The sequence below is a fragment of the Cheilinus undulatus genome, linkage group 6 (genome assembly GCF_018320785.1).
Source record: "Cheilinus undulatus linkage group 6, ASM1832078v1, whole genome shotgun sequence".
NCBI lineage: Eukaryota > Metazoa > Chordata > Actinopteri > Labriformes > Labridae > Cheilinus > Cheilinus undulatus.
In genome coordinates this window covers 43,111,030-43,135,058 of record NC_054870.1, presented here as the reverse complement: position 1 = coordinate 43,135,058, position 24,029 = coordinate 43,111,030, and the positions used below count along the sequence as shown (strand labels likewise).

The 24,029-nt window shown below is 40.4% G+C and overlaps 1 protein-coding gene across 1 annotated transcript in view; it reads right to left on the bottom strand.

Moving 5' to 3' along the window:
• The window catches only part of itga9 (integrin, alpha 9), a 110,885-nt gene that overhangs the window by 76,157 nt on the left and 10,699 nt on the right, over positions 1 to 24,029 (bottom strand). The window contains exons 4-10 of the mRNA XM_041789043.1: positions 18,304 to 18,427; positions 12,102 to 12,169; positions 3,810 to 3,939; positions 3,635 to 3,720; positions 3,487 to 3,549; positions 2,935 to 3,072; positions 2,428 to 2,533 (exon numbers count right to left, since the gene is read on the bottom strand). Coding sequence (XP_041644977.1) covers positions 2,428 to 2,533; positions 2,935 to 3,072; positions 3,487 to 3,549; positions 3,635 to 3,720; positions 3,810 to 3,939; positions 12,102 to 12,169; positions 18,304 to 18,427 — 715 coding nt within the window. The remainder of the gene's footprint in view (positions 1 to 2,427; positions 2,534 to 2,934; positions 3,073 to 3,486; positions 3,550 to 3,634; positions 3,721 to 3,809; positions 3,940 to 12,101; positions 12,170 to 18,303; positions 18,428 to 24,029) is intronic.

Here is a 24,029-nt window from a genome sequence, read left to right as displayed (position 1 = left end):
TCCTCATGAGAAATACAAACTTTATGACTTTACTTCACGCCAGACAACGAAGGAAATAGCTGCGTTGCATGACTACAAGACAATGTCACATTAGTAGGTCTGAAAACTATAGAAATGTGCTCTCCATTGTCTGGATTATCAATTTATAGACCACAGGAGGATCATTTAAAGACTTAAACATGCAAACACGACCGCCAGCTGAGCTCTGACCTTCCAAATGGCTGCCTAGAGATGTTTTAGTGGTTAAAGAACAAAAGTTTTGAATTTAATAGCTGTTGTGTTGTTGGATCATTTAAGGACTTTTGGCATTTTAGCTGTAAAGCAAAAAGGGATTTTTGAGTATGAAACTTCCCCAGGAACTAGGAGTGTTTATTGGGAATCTGATGCATTTTGACAACCGGAACCAGGGTCTAAATTTAGTTCTGGCGTAGAAAATCTACCCCTAGGTAGGACTTTCCAAAGGCTGAGGAACTTTTTTAGGGTGTGGACTGCAGAACCTTTGCACCCTACTTTAGCAAGCATGTTGCTTTACCTCGTGTTCTCATGGTGCTATCTGTGTTGTGCTGTGTCATTGGCTGCTGTTAGCTGAAGCTGAATTGTTGAATTGTTTTAAAGGTCACATATTTTACCCCTTTAAGACAAATTTATATTGGTCTCAGAGGCCCCCAAAACATGCCTGTGAAGTTTGATGCTGAAAAAACACTCCAGTATTGGATTTTTCTGTCTAAAAACCCTCTGTTTCAGCCCTGCTCAGAGCAAGCTGTTCATATGTCTGTGGCTTTAAATGTTAATGTGCTGTCTGACTCCGCCCCTGGCAGCGCCCCTCTCAGGAAATAGATGTGGCTTAATGGATGTGGCTCCTGAAGGAGAGAAGCAGAGGACCTCAGAGGAGAGCAGGCATCATTAACAACAGACTGACATTGATTAAGCCAGATAAAGAATAAAGGAGGAGCTGGGGTGGAGGATGTTGCAGAAGGTGGCTTGCAGAGGGAGCAGTAAAGATGAGGCAGGCTAGAGCAGCTTAAACAAGGCAGCATGACTGTGATTAGCCAATTGCATCAATATTTCTTTTTTGATTTGAATGCAAGGGTTTCTCAGTTGAAAATGGAGCTCCACACAACTGATAGAGCAGTAGTTATAGCTGTAGGTAGCTGGCCCCCTGTTGCATGCTCCGCTTATGTCTTGGCAGCTCCTGTGCAGCCGTTTCAGGAAAAGCATGGCCCAAAGTCTTCACACAGAGTACCCCACCAATGTCTTCAAATTTCTTATAATGTTTCCCAACACAGCAACACAACCACTGAGAGTAAAACTCTGACAAGTGGAAACTCTATGGTAAGAAATGAAAATTAGCATAAAAAAATCCAATTAAAATAACAACTACAATTTACAATTAACTAAAATCTGACAATAACATTTGGTCTATTTGATATTAAATCCTTGGCATCTATGTCTTCATTAGTAAAACATCTGTTACCAGGTTACCATACTTATTTACACTGTCTTACTGAAACAGCTGAGTCAAGGTGTCTGATGTGCATAATCTCCCCAGGATTTTAGACCCCATAGGAAATGAAGACAACAGCAGACCACAGGAACCATTAGTTTCTTAAAGAGAAGTTCCTAGGACTAAAAGCCCTGGTACTTTTGGTTAAAAAAACACCTCAAATCAGTCCTGTCTTTCTAAATGCAGACACCCAATCATAAAGATAACATAAAAGAGTAAAGTGTATTACTACCAAACCCATCCATCTTCCTCCATTTAGCCAAGGTCAGGTCATGTGGCAGCAAGCAAAGTAAGCCAACCCAGACATCTCTCTCTCCAGCAACATTTTCCAGTTCCTGCTGAGGGATTCTGAGGCGCTCCCAAGCCAGATGGGATATATAATCCCTCCAGTAAGTTCTGGGTCTGCCCTGGGGTCTCTTCCCAGTTGGATGAGCCCGGAAGACCTCCACAGGGAGGCAACCAGGAGGCATCCAGATCAGATGCCTGAACCACCTCAACTGGCTCCTTTTGAGCAGTGGCACTACTTTCCCACAAAATAGTGCCAAATCCAGATGTTTTCTGGGTAAAAAAATAAAACACTTCACAAATGTTCTAAATAGTGTACATTTGAGCCAACATTGTTTTTTGGCCAATTTTTGCCCAAAACTCGCTAAATTTCATGGAACAACTGTTTCCGTCTGAAGAGTTGTATGGTCTAGCTTCCTTGCTGGTGTTCCAAGCATGTTCGGCCTAAAGGAACAATGCACATTTTGATCTCCGGAGGCTAATGCCACTACTATTGTCGAGAACCTTATACAACCAAATTTTAAAAATACAAAAATATCCCTTTCAGTACAAGAGTGTATATTGTATTTATAGTTGCAGAAAAAATAATTATGCATCTACGGCCTTTCAATTATGTCTTTGCAGTAAAGTTCACTGACCTTGATATCCGTCGTCATCTATGTCTCCAATTGCCGTAATGCATTCTCCAAAGTGTGCATTGAAAGCATTGTCCCCGCTCAGAATGCCCCCCTCTTCCATCACACCCTGAAAAAAGGAGCCACAAGATTTATACAGTGAGCTGGCAGAGGACAAAAGTAAACTGCTGCAGAGAAATTATTGCTTCTTTTCTCTGATAAAATTCTTTGGCTTCGATTGCGGTCAGCTGGCTTTTATCCAAACGATTAAAACCACCAAACATGCAGTCAACTTCCTCCTTGCAATAACTCATAAATATAAAAGGTACAAACAGAAGCTTGGATAAAATAATCCCTCCCACTCCCACTATGCTCTGCTGTTTAATTTAGTAATCATGATAACAAACACAGGGGGAAAGAAATCAAACATGAGCGAGGGGAGCTGAAAATTCAGACAATAATAATGGTATAGAAATGTAGAGGACATAAAATAAATATGTAAGTTATGCTATCATGTTCCCACACACTCACGTTGCCCTTGCTGAGGTACACAGACACCTGGCCCTCGTCCCGGAGCTGGCTGTGCATGGGAGCCCCCACCAGCAGGTCCGACAGGCCATCCTGGTTCAGATCAACTGCACACAATGAGGAGCCAAAGTAAGAGCCCATCTGGAACCAAGCCGAGCCACAGAGCGAGGGGTCAGATCACAGACACTTCTTCACTTCATTGCATTGACACATGAATCACGCTCCTACTTCCTCTGTAATATCTGCAACTTTTAAAGGAATATTTACACAACTTATGTGCTAAAGCTGCCCTTTATTCCCCCTATATGGAAAGCATTAGCTACCTCCCTGGCTTTGGTTACCGCTGGTTCTTCTTTAAATCGCTGTTACTCAGACATAAACATAACATTTCTGACAACAAAGCAATTAGAGCAGCATGTCTGTGATGCATCATAAGAGTTAACCACATGATCCCTGCGGCAGATTAGGTTAAATATAATGAAAAGTTCAGTAAAATACGTGCTGCAGAGTGATTAAAAACAGAAGGGGAATATACAACCACATCCCAGCTCATACCATTTTCCCTGAGGCTTGAAAACTCTTCACCAAAGACGAACCATCGATTTTGAAAATGTAAACCTGCGCAGGAGAAAAACAAATCACTGCAGCAAGAAAAAACTTTAATTCAACAGCTGGAAAGACGGCAGAAAGATAGAATGCCTACTTTTCCACTGCCGCTGTGCTGAGGCGCCCCTGCAGCGATGTCGATCACATGGGGAGAAGAGAAGTGTCCGGCTGTCACGGCGTAGCCTGGAGATGCAGAAAACGATCGGTCACAGCTCTTATTTTCTCATAAAGTTGAGATTTAAAAAATGTGTCTACTTCTTTCGGGTGCTCACCCAGGTAGCTGTATCTGTGGGAGTCGATGTCATCTTTGTTGGGGCTGTAAAACGAGTCAGATGTCAGGTTGTAGACCTTGATTGTCCCGGTCCAGTAGTACGACCCTGGAGCCCCCATCACCACCAGCTCCTGAGAATAAAAAACACCACATATTGGTCAGAGCATGGCGTCCAAACTTTTTCCACATACACATATATATGCAGATGGTGTGGCCGATTTCATAAACCTCCCCTTGAGGATATTAAAGATAATTCAAGATAGTTCAAAGATGTTGTCTTTTATACAATAAAATATATATAAATATAAATATATAAATATATATAAATATAAATATATAAATATAATATACACTGGTTGGCCCTAGCTGTCACTGCCCCTGGTATACCATTGGTATTGCTTTTTGCTGCTGTAATCCATCATGGCATTATAAATCAAATTACTGTTATTATTTTGGTTGGCAGTATGTTTACTATTTACAGAGTAGTCACTGAAAAAAATTAAGTTTGGCTTGTCAAAATGTTTGTCTACAGAATTAACATGGCAGCACCCCTCTGTGATGAAACTAAGTAGTACAATACATTTAAGTACAAGCTTTACATTCTGATAGGGGCCATATTATTTTATTTTATTTACGGAATTTGCTGCGGGCCAACCAAAAGTGGACCGCAGGCCGCATTTGGCCCCCGGGCCATAGTTTGGACACCCCTTGGTTAAAGGATTTAGGGAGATTTCCTCAGACGGCAACATCATCTCCATGAAGAAGAGACAGTGGCACGATATGAAACAGTAAGCCTCTGTGCTGACATGCATGTATATCTTTGCCTCAGTAAGAGCAACAGCTCTGTGTTTGAACTTCAGTGTCAATATTTTTGATCCTAAACCCTTCTGACCACAAGTGACCTCAAAAAGATTGAAATAGCAGATAGGATGTAAAATTACAAATAAAAAGACACAAAAACAATCAAGAAAAGAGTCCAACATGGATATAAATAGAGTTAAAAATGGAAATATGAAGGTATTCAAATATTTCAGATATAAATCCCCATGTCAAATAGCTTGATCCCGATAAGAGGGAAAATATTTCTTCTGTAGAGGGAAGGAGAGCAACAAAATACCTGCATCATTTAACTGATTTATAATTTTTATGTACTTTTCTGTCTTCACAGCAATAAGAAAACGTCAAAAAAAGAACAACAGAGATTTTCTGGTTAACCAGCAGCCACAGACTGGTTTGTGCTATCTGCTCTTTAACCACACGTCCAGATGGCGTGCCAGCAATGGCCGCCGGCTTTGAAGTGATGAGGAATTCAGAGAACAGTGACAGCTGTAAAACGAGTCTGCCGTTAAAGCGAGCAGATCAGAACAATAAAGATGCTCCAGTTTTCAAATACACTCAGAAATCTGCTCGGCTCTTCCTGCTTCTCTCAGCTGATGTTATCCGTGTCGCAGGATGTTTAGACACCAGTGAGAACTCAAACAAACCAAACAGCTCAGAGAAGACCTTACTCAGCAGTCCTTCTCTCCTGAGCCCTGGTGTCAAACATCTGGGCGCCACCAGGCGCACGCTCCGCAGTTCAGACAAGGATAGGGTCTAACAGTCAGACGTCTTTTCTCTGAATTCTTCACATTCTTTAAAGTATAGGGGGGTTCAAATACTTAAACAGATCAACACTGACATCCACAGTCAGGGAGAAATGAGCGTTTGATGATTCAGTGTCTGGTTTGGAAACAGACAGTTCACTGTGGAGTCAATCATCATGAGAATCTTTGGCGTTCCTGAAGTTAAAGGTCTTTTCACATACTTTTTTTTTTTAACAGATTCAGTATGACAATTAATGTAAGGGGAATACATATTTATACAGAAATACATCACCTTTACAGCTCATAGTACAAAATCTACATTATTATACAGGGCCTATTAAAAATATTCATCCCTTTGAATGTCTTACCCTTTAATTTATTTCATAAATCATTCACAGTCAATATAACTTGGCAAAAAATAAAAACACACACACAAAAAAAACCCCTAAATATTCCCCTAGCATGAGTTTAACATGTCAGATTATGAGTTAACATTGTAAATTGTGAGTCTGAAAGGTCAAAATATGAGATTAAAGTCAAAATTATGAATTAAAAGGTCTGAATATTATATAAAAAGTCAAAAATCATAAGTTTAAGTCATACCTGTGACAAAATTGAAAATATCAAATGAAAACACAAACTAATTTCTTTCCCACAATCCTGACTCTATATCTTCTTATTTTTTTTCTTTCTTACTTCTTATCTTTTTTCTTCTTATTTTACTCTTTACTTTTGTGACTTAACAAGGATATTCTGATCATCAAGGTTAAATTTACATTTTTAGACTAGCAAAAATCTGCAGACCTCATACCAGTGGGCAATTTATAAAACAATTATGATATGATCTTGCTGGCCATGTATAACTGTACGACAGGCCGGATTAAGTGCCCAGGCCTTGAGGTTGACCCTCCTGATGTAAACCATTTCAGGATAAAACCACCACAGCAGCCACTATGGGCTCTGTGTACAAATCACTTCTGCATTCGGCATTAGGCCGCTCCCAAACTTCCGGTTGGGAGATTGAACGCAGATGAAAACGGCGTATGATGGCAGATTTGTTGTGGCTTACTTGCTGTTTGCATGAGTTACCCAAGCTGACTGTCAATGAGGAGTAAATTTAGCTGAAGATGTAGATAGCACACAGCAATGGTATCCAGAAGTGCTATTAACCCATTTTTGAAACATCATTTTAGCATGTTTAGATGCCATTATGACAAAGAACAAACACAAACAACAATTGAAACAAACAAACAAAAAAAAAGACCTGACGAATAAACACGGTATAGGACGGTTTAGATACTGTTTTGGCTTAGCACGTATCGTTGGATGGAAGTTGTAAAGCGGCCTTATTTTCCTCTGGAAATACGTCACACCCTGTCGTGCATAGAGCCTATTCAAGTATCTGTCAGGCTACACACAAACAAACAACAATAGAAGTGATACAGCTCATTAGAAGCTCTCCTCCTGATCAGAATAATCATCAAGAACAGTCCTGCTGCATCAGAAAGAGTCCCTACAATCTAAATCCAGTCAAATTGGTAGCCCAAAAACAGGATTGCATCCATAAAGATCCACGGACTGGTTTGTATAATTTAAATGTCTCATATGCTGCAATAATGTCTTTTTTCATGCACTGAAAAATATCAACCCACCTCAATAGCTTTTGGAGACTCCAGTTTGAAATACCTCAGACTCTTCCTCATAAAAACAGTCATAAAATCCTCATTTTCTGTTCTATTGTTATCATCTTAAACCTGAACCAGCTCAGACTTCATGTTTTAGTCCAGATTAGTTTTCCAGCTAATACCTCCCATCTACAGTCATCTGCAAGCTCTGTTTCACAATACAGATTCACAAGAAAAAAACATTTTGTTCTTTGTTGTATTACTCAGTACCAGTAGCAGATAAAGTGAATCTGACAGAAACTTCAGAGTGTTACCTTTCTATAGTCACCTTGTTTGTGTGTGTACTCCACATGCTTCAAACACAGCATGCAATTTAATTTGTGTATTCCTGGATAGGCATTTTAGACTAATTTTACACAGAACTCTAAGCGGTTTTTAATGGTTTAACCCCTTAATTTTCCTAGTTTATAAGAGCATGCAGAACAAAAGGCATTATAACCACTAAAGTATGTCCAGAAGATTTTTTTTCCCTACTAACAGCCGTATACAGCAAAGAAAAGCATCAAATTCTCACTTTCAAGCTGTGGCTCTCAACTGATCTGGCATCAGGACCCACCACCATCTCCTCAATGGTGAATCGAGACCCAACGTTCTTACATTTTGCAATCACCAATCAAAATGTTTTTAATGAAAAATGGTGTAGTTTAGATTAGAGATGGGACAAAAGATGCAATGAAACAAAGGGTCTGAGACATCTTTCGGAATTAAAAGCACACCATAGATTTTTTTTCCTACTATTTTTTTTTATCAAGGCACACAGCTCTGACCAAAATGGGTTTGTGACCCATTTTTGGGTCCCGACCCACCAGCTGAGAACCAATGCTTTAAAGGACAAGAGATTAATGTAGCTATTTATGACACATACATATTCTCTTGTAGAGAAATTTAAGAATAACAGATGAGATGTTTTTCTAAAATGTTATTTGGCACATTAACAAAGAAAACATGCTGGAAAAATGTGAAATATCCATCAGACTTTTATTCACCATGAGAAAAATTTGGGGCTTAATGTACAGCTGTGCTCTGAGGACACATTTCAAGTCCTTCACAGCCGTCTATACTTTACTGTATGTCCCTAATTGAGCGTAACAGTAATGTGAGCCTTTAAAAGGACCAGTACAGAACATGCTGCTCATGTGGAACATCAGGAAAGAGTTATATCACTAACATATAGTAAGAAAAAAATGTCTGAAATAGTCACATTTAAAAGCATTCCTCATGTGCACATTGTTTAATGTCAAACTTTATTTTTCCTCACATGCATGTAAACTTGAAAACTTTTAAGCAGCTCCATCCCTCTAGACACGTGGGAAACTCAAAGACATCTCAGAGATACAGAACGTTATTGTGAAACTAAGGGTGATGTCATACGTTTGTACGAAAACAGTAGCACATCTATGCAGCAGAGGAAAGGGAAACTCGTATTTTCTTTAAGACCTTATCTGGTGGAACCACACCAGAGGTGAAGTGAGGTCCCTGTGGTTTTTCCTCCTCTATCAGCCTATGGAAACATACTAACAGTTATCAGCAGATAGTCAGCAGAGCGCCGGCCGCTTTGATATAAATACTCATGTATGTCTGAGTGGAGAATTCAGATTTTCCACATCATTGGCGTCTTAAACAGCTAAGGGCGGAGAAAAATCCCCTTCAGAAGAACATATAACAGCTCTGTTAACTGTTCTCAGAAACCTGGAGAGTCAAAGTCAACAAAGAGGGAGGTTGTCTGAAAATTCAGGCATATCACTGTTAACTTTATTTGTTTTTATTCATTTCTTTATTGCTGATACATGGCTCTGTATCAGCTTTCTTGTCTCCTACAAAGAGAAAGAAAGACTTTTCTTTGGAGCTTTTTTTTTTTTTTTTTCACAAATGCAATCCTGAGGATTTCAGACAGGCTGCCTCCTGGGGGGCCACAGGAGGTAGGACAAGACCACAAACTGTATACAAACATGGAGAAAGTCTTAGTGATGTCAACCATTTGGTTACTGAAGGGGATTTCTGAAGCCTGTGGATGGCGATGGAAATGTTGTCTCAAACTTTAGCCTGGCCCTACAGCAGACAAAGAGGTGGAGATGAGGTGGATCTTATCATGAAGAACTTTTATTCTTCATAAAATCAAAATGAATGAGTCATGAGGAAATTCACCCCCCATAAAGTGTGCCAACAGAGGCACGACCTATTTAGACCAGATTCATTTTGGAACCAGGATGTAAGCATGTTTATTTCTATGATAAAAAAGCTGCCTTTTAACCTGGTGCATGTTTGCGACTTCTGGTGCTCCTGCAGCCAGCCTCTAATGGCAGAAAACAGGGAAAATGTTTAAGAGTTTGTGCATGCCTGAAAGCACTATAAGGGCCTGTGTCGTAAGACTGTGCTTATTGCTCTGGCAGCCCTAACCTTGCAAAGCAGATGAACTGGTCAGACTCCATGTCTGTCACCAGGTAAATCCATCTTGCGAAGCTCCAATCTGGAACGACTGTGCCAAGCCTGAGAACTGATCTGACCAATCAGCAACATTCGAGGAGGATAAGGTGGTAGCTATGGCTGGGATTTACTTGTACCGGGAGCCAATAGAAATGGCTGCTGGTGGACTGATTAGCTCAGATGTAGCCACAGTGGCAATTTTATCAGACATGGACATTTCTTTACTAAAACGAGAGAAAAGAGCCACACTGAAAGTCTTTCATGATGATAAGATGTTTTCACTTTTCCCCCATGCTTTGGCATGAGTTTGTTATGGGTGGGGTTTAATTGTACTGTAAGCCGGTCTATACAATGTCTGCCACTGGTGTAGCAATTAGCTCAAATGTTGTAGTGTAGATGCAGTTTAATCAGAACTGCGGCATGAGTTTTATCTAGCAACAAGCTCTGCTGTTCAAAAACTGTGGAAGCACCTGTCTGTCAAGTTCAGGCTACTACCAGAGCAGCATATGCTGACTACCTCATTTTGTCTTGTCACTTCAGTTGACTCCAATGAATGTGACAGACAAAGTGTTTGTCCAATCACCTTCTGAGATTATTTGAAAAGTCCCAAACGCTTTGTTTGGGAGCTTTCCCTGATGAATGTTATATCCCAGCAAAACTCAAGGGGTTGTATTATAACTGACATTTTTCGAAAGAGTTTTAAATAATTGGCCAAACATGGCCTCAGAGGGACGTGGCTATAGTGCCAAAAGAAATGGAAAAGCCTTGATGATATGCTTAAAGAGACAACCGTAGTGGTCAGATCACGTGTATGTTTTACAACAAGCTGGACCGTATTTTGAGGGATAAACCCATCTGACAGGTCAGTTCAGGACTAGGACCTGTTCACACAGCAGCAAGAAATCAGAACAGAGTATTGAAGTCTGCCAAATAAGCCAGAGAGGGATCAAAGTTACTGTCATGTTTTCTGCGTATTTCTCCAGTGAGTGTTTTGTGAACTGTGTTTTTCATATTCAATTGTGATGATGTATCTGTGCTCAGGCGCCAGTTGGGCTTGAAACATTGAAAGTGCAGACCAGAAGGGTACTGGGGAAGGGGGACAAATATGACACTGGGGAAACTGGTTCTATTGGAGGGCACCTTAAGAGCACTGTGCAGCAACAAAAACTACTAAAGCCAATGTTTTTTGGGGGTTTTTACTGATACTGAGCACTTATAATGTGAACTCCTTTGGTTTTGTAGTGCCAGTGCAAAAATTTCGATTGATTTAAATTTTTTTTTCTTTTTTTTTTAATCTTAAAACATGCTTCGGGCACTTAGGTTGGCAGTCATTGAACTTTATTATTGTAGCGTCTTTGAAATAAAAAACCTTCAAAAATATCTCAAAAGGAACTCCAAACAGGTAACACAAGGAGTAAAATGCCATAGAAATATTATATCTAAGCAAGACATTAAAAAGACACAAGAGAATAAAAGACATAAACTACTGACAGATAATGGAAGAGAAAGACACAAACTGAAATAAAACATGCAAAATAAAAAGGGTGAATATAAATAAAAATAGTATAAAAAAAGAAGTAAAAGCTATGGAAAAGATTACGTAAAAGCCTAAAGAAGATGATCTAAGGCATCGGTTCCCAACCTGGGGTCTGGGACCCTTCAGAGGGGGCGCCAAAGATCTCAGGAGGGGCATGAGGCCTCGTCTACTCTGAGGCTGCCAGAAACAGATTTGCAAATATTGACTAAAACCATGATAAAGCAGTTATTAAGTAGTTTATACAAAGGTCTTTTGATAAGAAAAGCATGCATAGGCCTTTTTAGGGTTTAATCAGTGAATTATTGAAATCTATGTTGATTTTTGATGGCAGTGTGTAACTGTTTCCTCTCACTTCAGTCCCAGGGGGTCTAGATTTTTCTTAGGCACATATAGGAGGGGCTCCAAGGAAAAATGGTTGGCAAACACTGATCTAAGGGCCTGTGTCCATTAAAGGCACTGTTCTGCTGGCAGCAGCCACTTTTTCTACAAAAACCAAAGCAGTTTGTTAGACCTTGGTGCCAACTATTCTTTGCTGCTTTGCTCAAGCTTGTCACTGTCACTTCTTCCTCACCAACCATTCAAAATCAAGAAAGTACAAGGCTATTAATTTAAAAAAAAACAATGAGGGATGAGAAAACAACTAATCAAACTCATCTGCTGAGGCGTGATTTCAGTACTAGAGCTGTTGTTGCTGCCAGCACATCTCTTTACACTAGTTTGATGTTTCCTTTTTAAGTTTCCTGAAATAAAAGCATGTATTAAGCATGCAAATCAATCTGAAACAGTCCTAACGCTCATTACTAAAGTGCAGAAGTGCCGTGGGACAATCTAAGCTACATAGAAAAACTAAGAGCCTGTGAGAAGTACTCTGACATTTAGGCTGCACACAAAAAATCAGTGGACAAAGGCCCTAAAGCAATGGTTTAAAGATGTCAGTGATGCCTCCAACTTATACAGAAAATTCCACGTCTGGACTTTAAATAACAACGAAAACAGCCTCTGTTTCCGTCTGACAAAAGCGAGTGTTACATGGATTAAAAAGATGAACAAGCACTGTTACTGACCTCCGTAAAAACTCCCGCAATCCCGGCTTGGCACGAGCCATGCTCTTCCCCGTACTTCTGCTTATAGTCTGCAAGAAAAAACAAACCACAAATTATTTCACTGTGTGCCTGAGCCAGCATTTACTGGAGTTTTTCCTGCATTCCATATGGAGCTCGTCAAAGTCCCGGTCCCATCCACGAGGAGTCTGGGGGCAGAACGCAGACCGAGAAGGAGAGGGGGTGCCATGCCACATTCAACAAGAGAGGGGGGGGGGGTTGCAATCCTCTCAGGTTACAAAAATATTGAGTTTGGATCAGTGCAGAATGCGCTGTAAATGCAAAGTGGGCCTGGATCCTCCAAAACTGTTGGCAACGGGAGCAACGGAAGGAAGTAAAGCCATGACCTGGGAGCACAATGAAGGTGAAACAGCCTTTTTATGAGAACCTCTGACTCACATATCAAAACATCTGCATGAGTCAGATGAAAATGTCACACAGCTTATTAGTTTTTAAATGCAATATGATGTTAAGAGACATAGAGGTTTTACCAAAGGAAATAACCTTCAGCACAAATGGATTCGATTAACCCCAATCATAACAAAATCTCATAGGATTTCTATACCTCCAAAACAAATCTCTCCTTAAAAGTGACAGATTTCTGTGGCCTGTAGCACCAGCTATGAGTAAGTTATGCCTTAAGTTATGGTGTAGTTCACACCAACCCCTGTGTTGAATCTCATCTATAACTGACGTGTCATTGTTTAGTTGCATCACAGAGATGTAAAATTAATCTCTAATAATGTCCAAACTAATCTAAAATATTGAACAGCCTAAAACAGCCTGAGAGTGAATTCATAATATGATAATATGTTATGATGAATGCTTAAAACCTAAAGTCTAAAGGCCTTTGCACACTGAATCCGTTTTTCGTATGAAATTTTTGTACGTTACAAAAGAAAATCAAGCTCATGTTGTTCTAATCAGATTGGCACACACTCAATTTTTAGTCTGAAACAATTTTCTAGATTCTACATATTTTCGCAGTGAATATAAATAAAACACGAACTCAGTGTGCAAGGTCCGAGTGCGTGACATGTTTTCAGATTCTGGTCCCCCCCCAAAAAAAACAGCATGCAAAGACCTTTAGACCTTATAGGTGGGTATTTCTGAAAAATTAGGGTTTTTTGTGTTTTGATCTTCTGTACACATGCAAACAGCATTTGAGGTCAACTGTAACAACTTTATTTTACAGATGATTTTACACCTACTACGAGGTAAGTACAAGACTTAAGTTGTAACCTGAGCCTATATTGGAACCACAAAGTATGGCTATTAAACAATGAGACCGCGATTATGAGGATAAAACCATGTGGTTCACAGTCACACCGAGTGTTATATATTAAATTTTGGGTATTCACGCATAACTGCAGTAAGTTTCAATTAAATGATGTCTTTAGTTCACTGCTAGCTAGGGGTTGAAGTGCACGTGTTTTTGCTCAGGCTTTGGAAAAGAAGTTACTTAAAAGTTGAGCAGTTAACTGGATGCATAACCTGAAATTTGTGGTGAAGCTGAACAAAACAGCTGACTCTTTTGGTCCATTAGCTGAGGTGCATGGGGAACACTGCATGTCATATGCACATGTGTTTGATAGCAGAGAGGATGTCCAAGACAAATATTAAAAATATTCTGGGCACCCATACACATCAAAACTTCTGAAAACATTTAAGAAATTGAACAAATCAGTAAATACACCAATGACTCAGTTTAAGAATGATAACAGAGAAAGTCTCTATTGATAAAGAGATATTGCCATGCATCTTCATCCGCTTATCCAGAGCTGGGTTGCCAGGTTAACAGGCTAAGGAAGTCCACCAAGACGTGCCTTTCCACAGCGACACTTTCCAACTCCTGCTGGGGGATCTTGAGGCGTTCCAAGACCAGACAGGATACCTAATCCTTCCTGCACATTCTGGGTCTTCCCCAAGGTCTCCTCCCAGCCATACATGCTCAGAATACCCCAAAGGGAGGCAACCAGGAGGCATCCTGATCAGATGCCCGAACTACCCTTACCCTATCTCTAAGGCTGAGCCCAGCCACCCTCTAGAGAAAGCTCATTTCAGCCGCTTGTATCCACAATCTCATTCTTGCAGTCATTACCCAAAGTTTGTGACCATATGTGAGGGTTGGGAGGTAGATCGACCAGTAAATTGAGAGCTTTGCCTCTCGGCTCAGCTCCCTTTTCACCACAACGGTCCGGCACAACGCCTGCAGTACTGCCAATGCTGCACCAATCCGCCTGTCAATCTCACGCTCCCTTTTACCCTCACTCATGAACAAGACCCCAAGATACTTGAACTCCTTCACTTGGGGCAAGGACTAACTCTCCATCTAATCCAACTTTTTCTGGCAGAGAACCATGGCCTCAGATTTAGAGGTGATAAAGAGACAGTTTGGCAAATTTGGCATGAAAACTTGAACATGGCAAAAGTGTGTGCCAAGTTGTCCCAAAACTTCTGACTCCTGATCAAAAGGAAAATACAAGTTGTGGAGACATTTTGGAACAAACTAAAGGATACCCAGATATTTTAGTCTGAGTGATTACATGTGATGAAACTTGGATCTTCCAATATGATCCTGAGACAAAATGGCAGTCAACGCATTGGAAAACACCATTGTCACAAAGGATGAAGAAAACACAACAAAACAAGTCCAAATACAAGGATGTGTTGATTCTTCTCTGTGTCATTAAGGGTATCATTTTGGAGGAGTGGGTAAAAGAAGAGTCAATGGCGAATCAACACTATTACACACAGGTTCTAGAAACTTTTAGGGCAGAGTAAGGGTGGATGTGGTGAGTAAGCATGGCCTATTGCAAGTAAGAACTTACATTCAAATTATACATACTTTATCTTTCACAAAGCTGGTTCATCACAGTGCTAGAGAAAACACTCCAAGTTTGTGCTTCAACAAAAGCTGCATTAATAGTATCTTTGTGTAAATGTGCTTGTTTTGCACAAAGGTGCACAGGGATTACAAATTTTCCACCTCCTTTGGAAAAATGCTCGTATATTTAGCTTAACAACCTGTGTGCCATTCAGAAGTCAGAGCTGGCACTAAAGCGGTCCTGTTGGACTGAAGCAGAGAGATCACACTTCAAGGCTCTTCTGCTACAGTATTTCAGAGCCAAAACACTAAAGAGAGGCCAGGAGTAGTTGTGAGAGCTGAAGAGTGATAGTGCTGGAGCTGCAATGATAAAACAAAACCACAACAGAGGAGAATTAAATGACTGAACAAACCTAAGGACCCAAACCCTAGTCAACGCAAAAGATAACTCCAAGCAGTACAATTAATGGAATAAACAGAAGTGATCAGAGAAGCCAGAAGCTCTGTAATGTGGTAAACAGGCGCTGCTTTGTTTTTTGTTTTTTTTAGGTATATGCAAATGTCAGCGTTCTCCAAAACTGACATTCTCACCCACTTCATGCGACAAGGGGTCAGCTATGCAGAGGTGAGAAAGGAAAGTTTGAACTTCTCTCTTTAGGACTTATTTTTGAACAATCATTCTGTCATTTTTAGCCCTTTGCAACAGAAAAGGGATGTCTTTTTCAATTCCTGCTCAAATGTGGCCACAAATATAACAGCAAAAGCCTTTATCAGCTTGTTTGGATATTTTTATTCACATCACTATGTAGGTGCAAAACTGAATTAGCCTTCTCAGATGAATAAAGATTTCTGAGCCTAAGTCATTTTTCATGACGCTAAATCTAAGACTTCCTTCTCCAGTCTCATTACACTGAATACAGTATGTTCAGGTTGTGTGGAGTAGGGAAGAATTTAGAAATTAACCAAAAAATTACTGGTTCCCTTTTTGACACTATTTTGCAGTGCAATCTTCAGTTACGTGCTCTTCCACCTCAGTATATCTGACCAGCTGTTTGGGTCTGCGGGCTTCAGTGGCAACAGCATCAACAAACTAAGCTACAAGAAAACTAAAATGGGCGACTTTGACTGTAGATACCTTGTGAGCTTGTGGAACAATCTCTGCAGATGGAGACTCAGTGGGAAGAAACAGAGAAGGGAGAAACTTCAGTGGTTAGCAGGAAAGATCCACCTGGTGGTGTAGGTGTGCAAACTGTGAGCTCATACTCACATGGGGAGCTTCTGTTGTCATTAGGCATTGCTGATCAAGGGTAGTGGCTCATCTCCAGCCTGAATCACTCCCCATCCTGAGTTCCCTGCCTTACTGAACGCTGGTGTTTTACAGACCTTATCAACCTTTCAGTGATAAATTATAAAAACCAACCTTAACCAAAAGAGCTGAATTGAAATTTGCAATCCAAGTAAGTTCATGGCTGTGGCTTTACTCTTCTTTTGGCTGATAATTAGACAAGCTACAGTTGACGCAATATGTTTACCATATGAAAACAGTGTGTCAGCTGTTGAAGTAGTAAACCAAGCTGAAATGGCTAGTTTTAGTTGAGCTTGCATGCCAAAACAGCTGATAGCATATACTGAGGCAGAAGTACGCGAAGACGAAGCTTGCATTGCAAAATAGTGCCAAAAACAGAGGCTTTCTGTGAAAAAAAAATACTTCAAATTTTTTGATATAACATGTAATTGAGGTGACATTATTTCCTAGCTACCCTGTACAGCCTAACTTTGAGTGTTCATTAAAGGGAAGCGCTCACTGAAATCTCTTGAGGATAATGGCACTACTTTTGCAGAGTACCCCATACAACCCAACTTCAAAAATAAAGAAATGTCCCTTTAATCTGTTATTTGTTCCTGTCTTATCTTTCTCTCACGGGTTCTGTAGAATTAAAACTCTGGCTTGTCTTTTCATCTGTATGTGCATCAAGTTTAAACAACTGTCTTTCTAACACTATGAACAACAATTTTTGTGGGTAGTGAATAATATCTGATCAAATTGTTTAGATTATACTAAAGGGAAATAAGTCAACAAGATTGCTATATTATAATGGGCACATTTTATCTACATTACTTATTTTAACAGTGACTGTCAACACAGCTAAACTCAATGAACTCTTCCCAGAAACACTGGGTATGTACTAGAAGGTGTGTGTGCATCATTACTTGTTCTTTTGCCTGTGGCTGTTGTTGGACTAATTGGCGGGACAGCAGGAGTGGTGTGCCTTTATACTTGGATCCTTTCAATTTGGCACTTTTATTCAGGAACCAGAATTTTCCACCAAAAACTCTGACGCATGCTGCTGATTAGGGAGAGATTTTCCAATAATCCTTGGCAACCACAGGATCCGTGTTGAACAAGGGGATGCCACATCTCCAGCCATGGACTACAGAGGGTATCAAAGTTCTGTGTGACACAGTGCCCAGGCAGGGGCAATGTCTCTGTAGCATTAACTGAAAATACTCCTAAAGCTCTTTTCACTGGAAGAGACTCACAGTCACTCTCTTAAAAGAAATACTTGAAAAACTTGGCCAAAGTCTTCCCAGCATGCCCTTGGGTATTGTACTTTTGGGCTATAAGTCAGACGAAACTGTGTTTAAATGGGTTTTGATGTTGTCTGATATGCAGTAATCACTGTTAAGATTTATTTGCACATGTTCCTTTTTGGTCAGAAAGTTTAGCACCATGAGCGAAGTTACCAACTCAGTTATTTTCCAGATGTGGAGGTGGATGTGACTGAGGCTGGCCACACACTAGATGATGATTTTCAAATCTGAAACATTTCAATAACGTGGGAGACCACAGACATAAGGACAACTTTAAATGATTTTCATCTTATAATTCTCTGAGCGCAAACATTAAACGACTCAGCCAGACTGTGAGACCACTGATACCACACACCTGCTGACCTGCTGACGCCCTGACCTCACATGATCACATGACTTCAGAAGAGCAACAAACATGGATGGCTATCGACAACATTGGCTTGCTGCTGATGACGCTACCTGATCCTCTCATCGATTGTTGTAGGGACTCTGTTGGAAGCATTATGACCTTGAATCATAAATATCAAACATGCTTGATATGCATCAATGCCAGATCGAGACTCCAAAAGAAGGCTCACAATCCAGTAAGTGGCATCGGTCTTACACAGAATAATACATTCTTAAGGTCTTTGAAGGTCCTTATCTCAAGATGTAAAGAGAACTTTTACTGTAAACAAGATGACCATTTCTTCACATCCAGCATTAAAATGAAGGAAAATCGTATGTATCTTGGTGCGTCTTCTGTACCTTCATAACAAGGGATGAGTGGTTTGGTCCTTCCCTGCAAAGTGGGGGGAATGATGGAGCAGTAACCATGAGGAAGGATGTGCTCTGAGTCGTAATAGATGTTTTTCCAGCGGTGAGCACAGGCCTGCAAACAAACGCAAAGAGGAAAAACAAGTTCAGAGACGACGTTAATCTGTAAACACAAACACTGCAGACTTCAGTCGGCCGTGTCCCGACCACGCTGATTATTTAAGCCCCGTCCTCACTGGGCTGGAGTCAGCGCGTCTCTGCGGCTGTCAAATGATCGTCAATGAGAGGGGGAATTAAAGCCATCTATAACCCTGACCATAACAGCCATGGTCTGTGGTGTGAATATCTCATCTACAGCTCGGGATCTGAGTCTCCCACGCAGCAGTTAATGTGCAGCGAGATAACATTCACAGTAATATTTGTGTTTTGAAAGTTTTAATTTCAAAGCAGCTCTTTCAAACAGCTGCAGAAGCCAAAAGTTCAGGCAGAGAAAAAAGTGGATCAAAAGAGAGAGAACAAACTGGTTCTTATTGTGCTGCAGCTGAAACAAGGAGGGCTTTTCCTTAACTGACAGCGAGTAATTCAACACAATATTTTGCTTCTGTGTTTTTAGAAATAAAACATTCCCCAGATCAGTAAGCTAACAGGATAATATGGAGTGGATTTCAGAGTCTGCACACATCAGGCCACATAAATGTGTAAATGTGGTAATAATTTGGTACCCAGAAAGGATGGTGGCGGGGCTCCTGTGGCTCTGGGGACAGAGTTGGATGCCTCTGTGCAGACCGAGCTCACTTCATTTCCCCTGTCAGTGTTTAACTCTCCCAGCCCCCTCGCTGCCCACGCTCACACGCACATACACGATGCACACACAGCCAAACTAAATGAACATGAGAGCTCTGCACATCGTGGGCGCACACCGAGGGTCAGATGAGTGTTTGCTGTTCCTAAATAGTTTCAGGTATCTGTGCTTTACTCATTTATTTTTCAGACAACTTTTTACTTGCATTTCTTCATCATTTCAACCTATTTATGCATTGTAAGTCTCGTTTCCCTGAAAGTTCAGCATGTTTGTGACATTTTCAGAAAGTCCAGAGCCCATGAACTTCACTTTTTAGCAGCATACAGGACCAAAAGAGTAACGGCAAGTGCTAATCCAGATCAAGGACCTGACAGTTACTCTGAATGAGCTTCTTTTTGTCAAACTCCCGGTGGGAACCATTGGGTTCTAGATCACCTCTCTTACCAAGATTCTTCTCCCCCAATTATTTAGTTTGGCCAGGTGACCAGCTCTTGGAAGTCCTGGTTGAGCCAAAATTCTTTCATTTAAGAACAATAGAGGCCACTATGCTCTTGGGGGCTGTCAGTGCAGCAGAAGTCTTTTTGTAGCCTTGCCCAGATCTGTTCCTTACAACAATCCTGTCTTTGAGTTCTGCAGGCAGTTCCTTGGTCTCATGGCTTTGTTTTTGCTCCAAAGAACATTGTCAGCTGTGAGGCCTTCTATAGAGAAGTGGGTGCCTTTCCAGATCATGTCCAATCAATTGAATTTACCACAGGTGGACTCCATTATATTTTCTTATTTGTGGAATTTAGTGTGGGCCAATTAATAATGGACTACCACAGTGTTACAAAAGTGGGCCGTGCGCCTCCATGACATGATGGGGGGATCTGGAAAAGGCAAAGCTAAGCAACACTAGCTGATGAATGCAGTTCACTGATGTCCCCTCAGACTCAACGATGCGGTTATAGTTCAAACTCAAAACACTGGATTGTAGAGGAAAAGCAGTACCCACTGCTAGGCAGGAGAGCCCTGGCCACACTTCCTCCACTGTTTTTGTGACTGTTTGCCATCGTTACTTCCTTTACTTCTCTGTTTTTGTTCACACAGGCTGCCTGTCCAGAGAGCGTGTTTTTTTAAGGCACATGTAAGTAAGTCATTGATAAGCAAATCATTAAGATTAAATGTAAATTATGTCAATAGATTGAACCAGTTGGAACCGGCTCGCGCTTCCCATCCTTTGGCATTCATGTACAAACCATCACCATAGTCAAGGACAGGTAGAAAGGAAGACCCAAACAATCTCTTTTTGACTATAAAGGAGAAACAGGACTTGCTCCTGTAGTAAAAAACAAGTAATTTGGCTTTTTAGCTACATAATGAATGTGCTCTTTAAAAGACAAGTTTTCATTAAGCAAAAACCAGAAGATACTGATTGAATTTCTTGACTGTCCTTTTTAACAGTTTTCCCAGACGGTGATCTTTTTGTTGCTCTTGAGGATGTAAAGAGCATGAATTTAGAAGAGAAACGTTTGGGGACCACCAGCAGCAGTTGGCCAGCTTTAGTTTGGACATTCCTGATCTAGGTCATTACCCTTGTCATCTTGTCTTTTATCCCACTGCGTAGCATTTCATAGACTGTAGAAAAGTTGGGAAAAAGCCTGAGTTATGTAGGCCACTTGGTTATGAAGGCGGCTCTAGAGTCTAATCAGCTGCGGCTGCCATATTGAAAACGCAACTTTGATCTGAAACTAACTAGATTAGATTATTTAGATCAACATACTAATAAAACTAAAAGGTCAATATCCTTATTTAAACCAAAACAGTTGAGTAATTAAAAAAAATATATATATATATATTATTATTAACTGATGCATTTTACTTTTACTCTTGAGTTCCTTTAACAGTCTTCTCTTCTTTGAATAAGAACTTCTTCTTTAACACAAGTATCAGAACCTCTGAGTAAAGAATGTCTGTGCTTTGCAGCTCTGAAGCCAGATGCTTTATGTCAGAGGCACATATATTTTAAAGACGTAGCTCCTCCTTAAGCAGAAGCAGATCTGCAGAGAAAAACGACCGATCAGCTGATGTAAACAAAGCAAAAGAGTCTTTCTCAGCAGCAGAAGAGTTCTGTCGGAGCAGCAGTAAGGTCTCTAATGGTTTTTATGGAAGCTGTTGTCCCCATCATGTTTAGTTTAAAGGCTCACTGGTCACAAACAAGGCCCTCACTGAGAGCAAAGATGAAATCACCACTGCACACATCTGCCAAGCAGCCGTTTCCCTCCTGGTGCACAGAAACGTGAGTCTATTCAGATGAGATAAAGACAAAACAGGCGCAGCAGCACGTGGCTCTGCACAGCCACCACTTTATTTTATCATATCTCAAAGCTTGTTGTTGTACAACTTTACGCACAAATCCCCAAACTGACAACTCCAAGAAGTCTTCACATTTAGAGCAGCAGACTGACAAGTAAAGCCAAGGCTAATGGTTTGAAATTGGTGCCAGTACATTCCTCTAGGTATAAAAAACGGAACAAAGACAAACACGTTGAAGAGAACAGAGGTTTTATCAGGCCGAGCAGTTATTTGGACGTCTGCAGGAGGAATTCTTGTGATTTTTTTGACTCCCAGAGGAGGAGGTCAATCAGCAGCAGGTATTCGTCCACATTCACACCTGTCAGGAGCATTACAGTCCAGCAGTCGCCTTCAAACTGACCTGAAGGCGGCGAGTTCCACTCATTACCCACCACACAGGAGACGGGGGTTAACGTTTAATGAAAGACCAGCCTTGGACGGGACCACCGCAGAGGGGCCGCAGCCTAAACAAACGCTGCCAGCTGCCCTATGATCTCTGAGCAAACACTCAGCCAAGCACCTTGGAGATTAGCACCACTAGTTAGTCGACTTCTCTAAAGCCCTCCTCTTGATTTTTATAAACAACAATTCTGGTCTTAAAAACCCTTGTTCCACTGAGTGGTCCAGCTCCGAACACGAGGTAAATGTTTCACAGTGTTATGTAACAACAAAGCAGTTTCCAAAACTGTCTGACTTCAGCTGTTTCTGCAGCTTTGATTATGCAAAAATGATCATTTAGGGCAACAAAGAGGAACCTTTATTTATAACTTTGTTTAATATGCACTGGTAGCTTTCTAAAGACACCACTAAATTATTCTAACCATCTTGCAGACTACACGAGACAAAACTTTGACCAGGAAAATGCAAACAAAAAGCTCTGTGGATCTGTGCGCCGTAGGCCTGCCAGGATACAGGAGCTTTAAACTTTGATATGGTAGTAAAAATCTAACAATGCTGATACCTGTTTCAATACCTCTGTGACCAAAAATACATGCATGAGGCCAAGACTGTAAAAACATTTTTCACTGAGGGCCAAATGCAGGAAAACATGAGGATGACGAGGCCACTTTAATATACTTCACCTCTACTAAAGTTAGTGAAACCAGGACTATACTTCTAGATCATAAACAGCCTACATCACAGCTGTCCATAAAGCAAATAAACATCATTGTTTAGGATTTTATGGTTGCCAGTCAGATTTTGGTTGACCCTGGACACAACTGGATCAGGCCCAATCAGGATGAGAGCGATGCTCCATGAAGCCAAGAGGAGAGAGACGATGATGGCTCGCCTTCACATCGACACACAAAACCAGAGGAAACTGCACAAACATGCTAAACCTTCAGAGTGTAGGTGCATGAAGATGAAAAGCATCATGTGCTTTATTAACTGAACCTTCAGACAGGGCACAACATATAGTGTACACACCAAGTTTATGAATAAAATCAATGAATTGTGTTGATTTATAAGCCTACCAGCTCTTAAGTATACATTACAGACAAGCTCTTTGCAAACAGTAGCCGTGTTACAACAAGCAGACCCGTCCACAGATCTCACTGGTCCTCTGACAAACCCAGATAAAGTGATTTATTGATGATATCAGTGCATGTGTGTTGGATCAGTAGCATTGGTGCCAGCATCCTGGCTAACAGTTACTTCATTTCAAAGCTGAAGAGTGTCAAGCCATTATTGGGTTCTGATGGTGAAATAAATTATTAGTGCTACTTTCAAACGGTTTTAAACACTTTTTCTTCCCATTTTTGCCACCTTATTTGCAACTTTTTTTTTTCAGTTTTGCTAAATATTTGACCATTTTGCCACTTTATACTCATTTTTGCCACATTTTAACCCCTTTTCATCAGTTTTTTGACAATTCTGCCAGTTTTAAATCCCATTTACCCATCTTTTCTGGCTATGTCTGCAACAGTTGAGGCATTTTTGTGACTTTTAAACCCTGTCTACCAGCTTTTCTGCTCAATTCTGCCACCTTTAACACATTCTGCCCTTTTCCAAGTATTGTTCCCTTTGCTGGCCTCTTTCTACTACTTTTTACACCCTTTTTGCCTATTTTAACCATATTTCACCATTTTTTATGCCAATTTTTTCCACTTTAAACCCTTTTCGCCACCTGTAACCCCTGTTCACCCTTTTTTTCCTGCCAGTTTTTGCCTCTTAACCCATTTTTACAACTTTTAACCCATTTTAATTCTGTTTTAAGAAAGGGGTTTTATATTTTTAAGGTTATATACTACTGCATAAATAGATAAAACAAATATTTGTATATTTATTCGGTGTTTTGATGAGAGTGGTTATTTTATTCTTGGTCCTCGCTCTTATTACAAAATGTTTCATGTCTGGGTTTTTATGATGTCCTCCTAAATTGACATCATTTTTTGTGCTTAGAATGTTCAGCTAGTTTTTGTGATGTTGGAGTTGCACTATTGGCTTGTTGGGGTTTTGTCTTTCTTGTGATGTTTTGCCATTGTGTTTGATGCTTTGTGATTGTGATTCTGCTTATTGTCAAAGCACTTTGTTAACCTCTGTTTTTAAAGGTGCTATACAAATAAAGTTTATTATTATTATT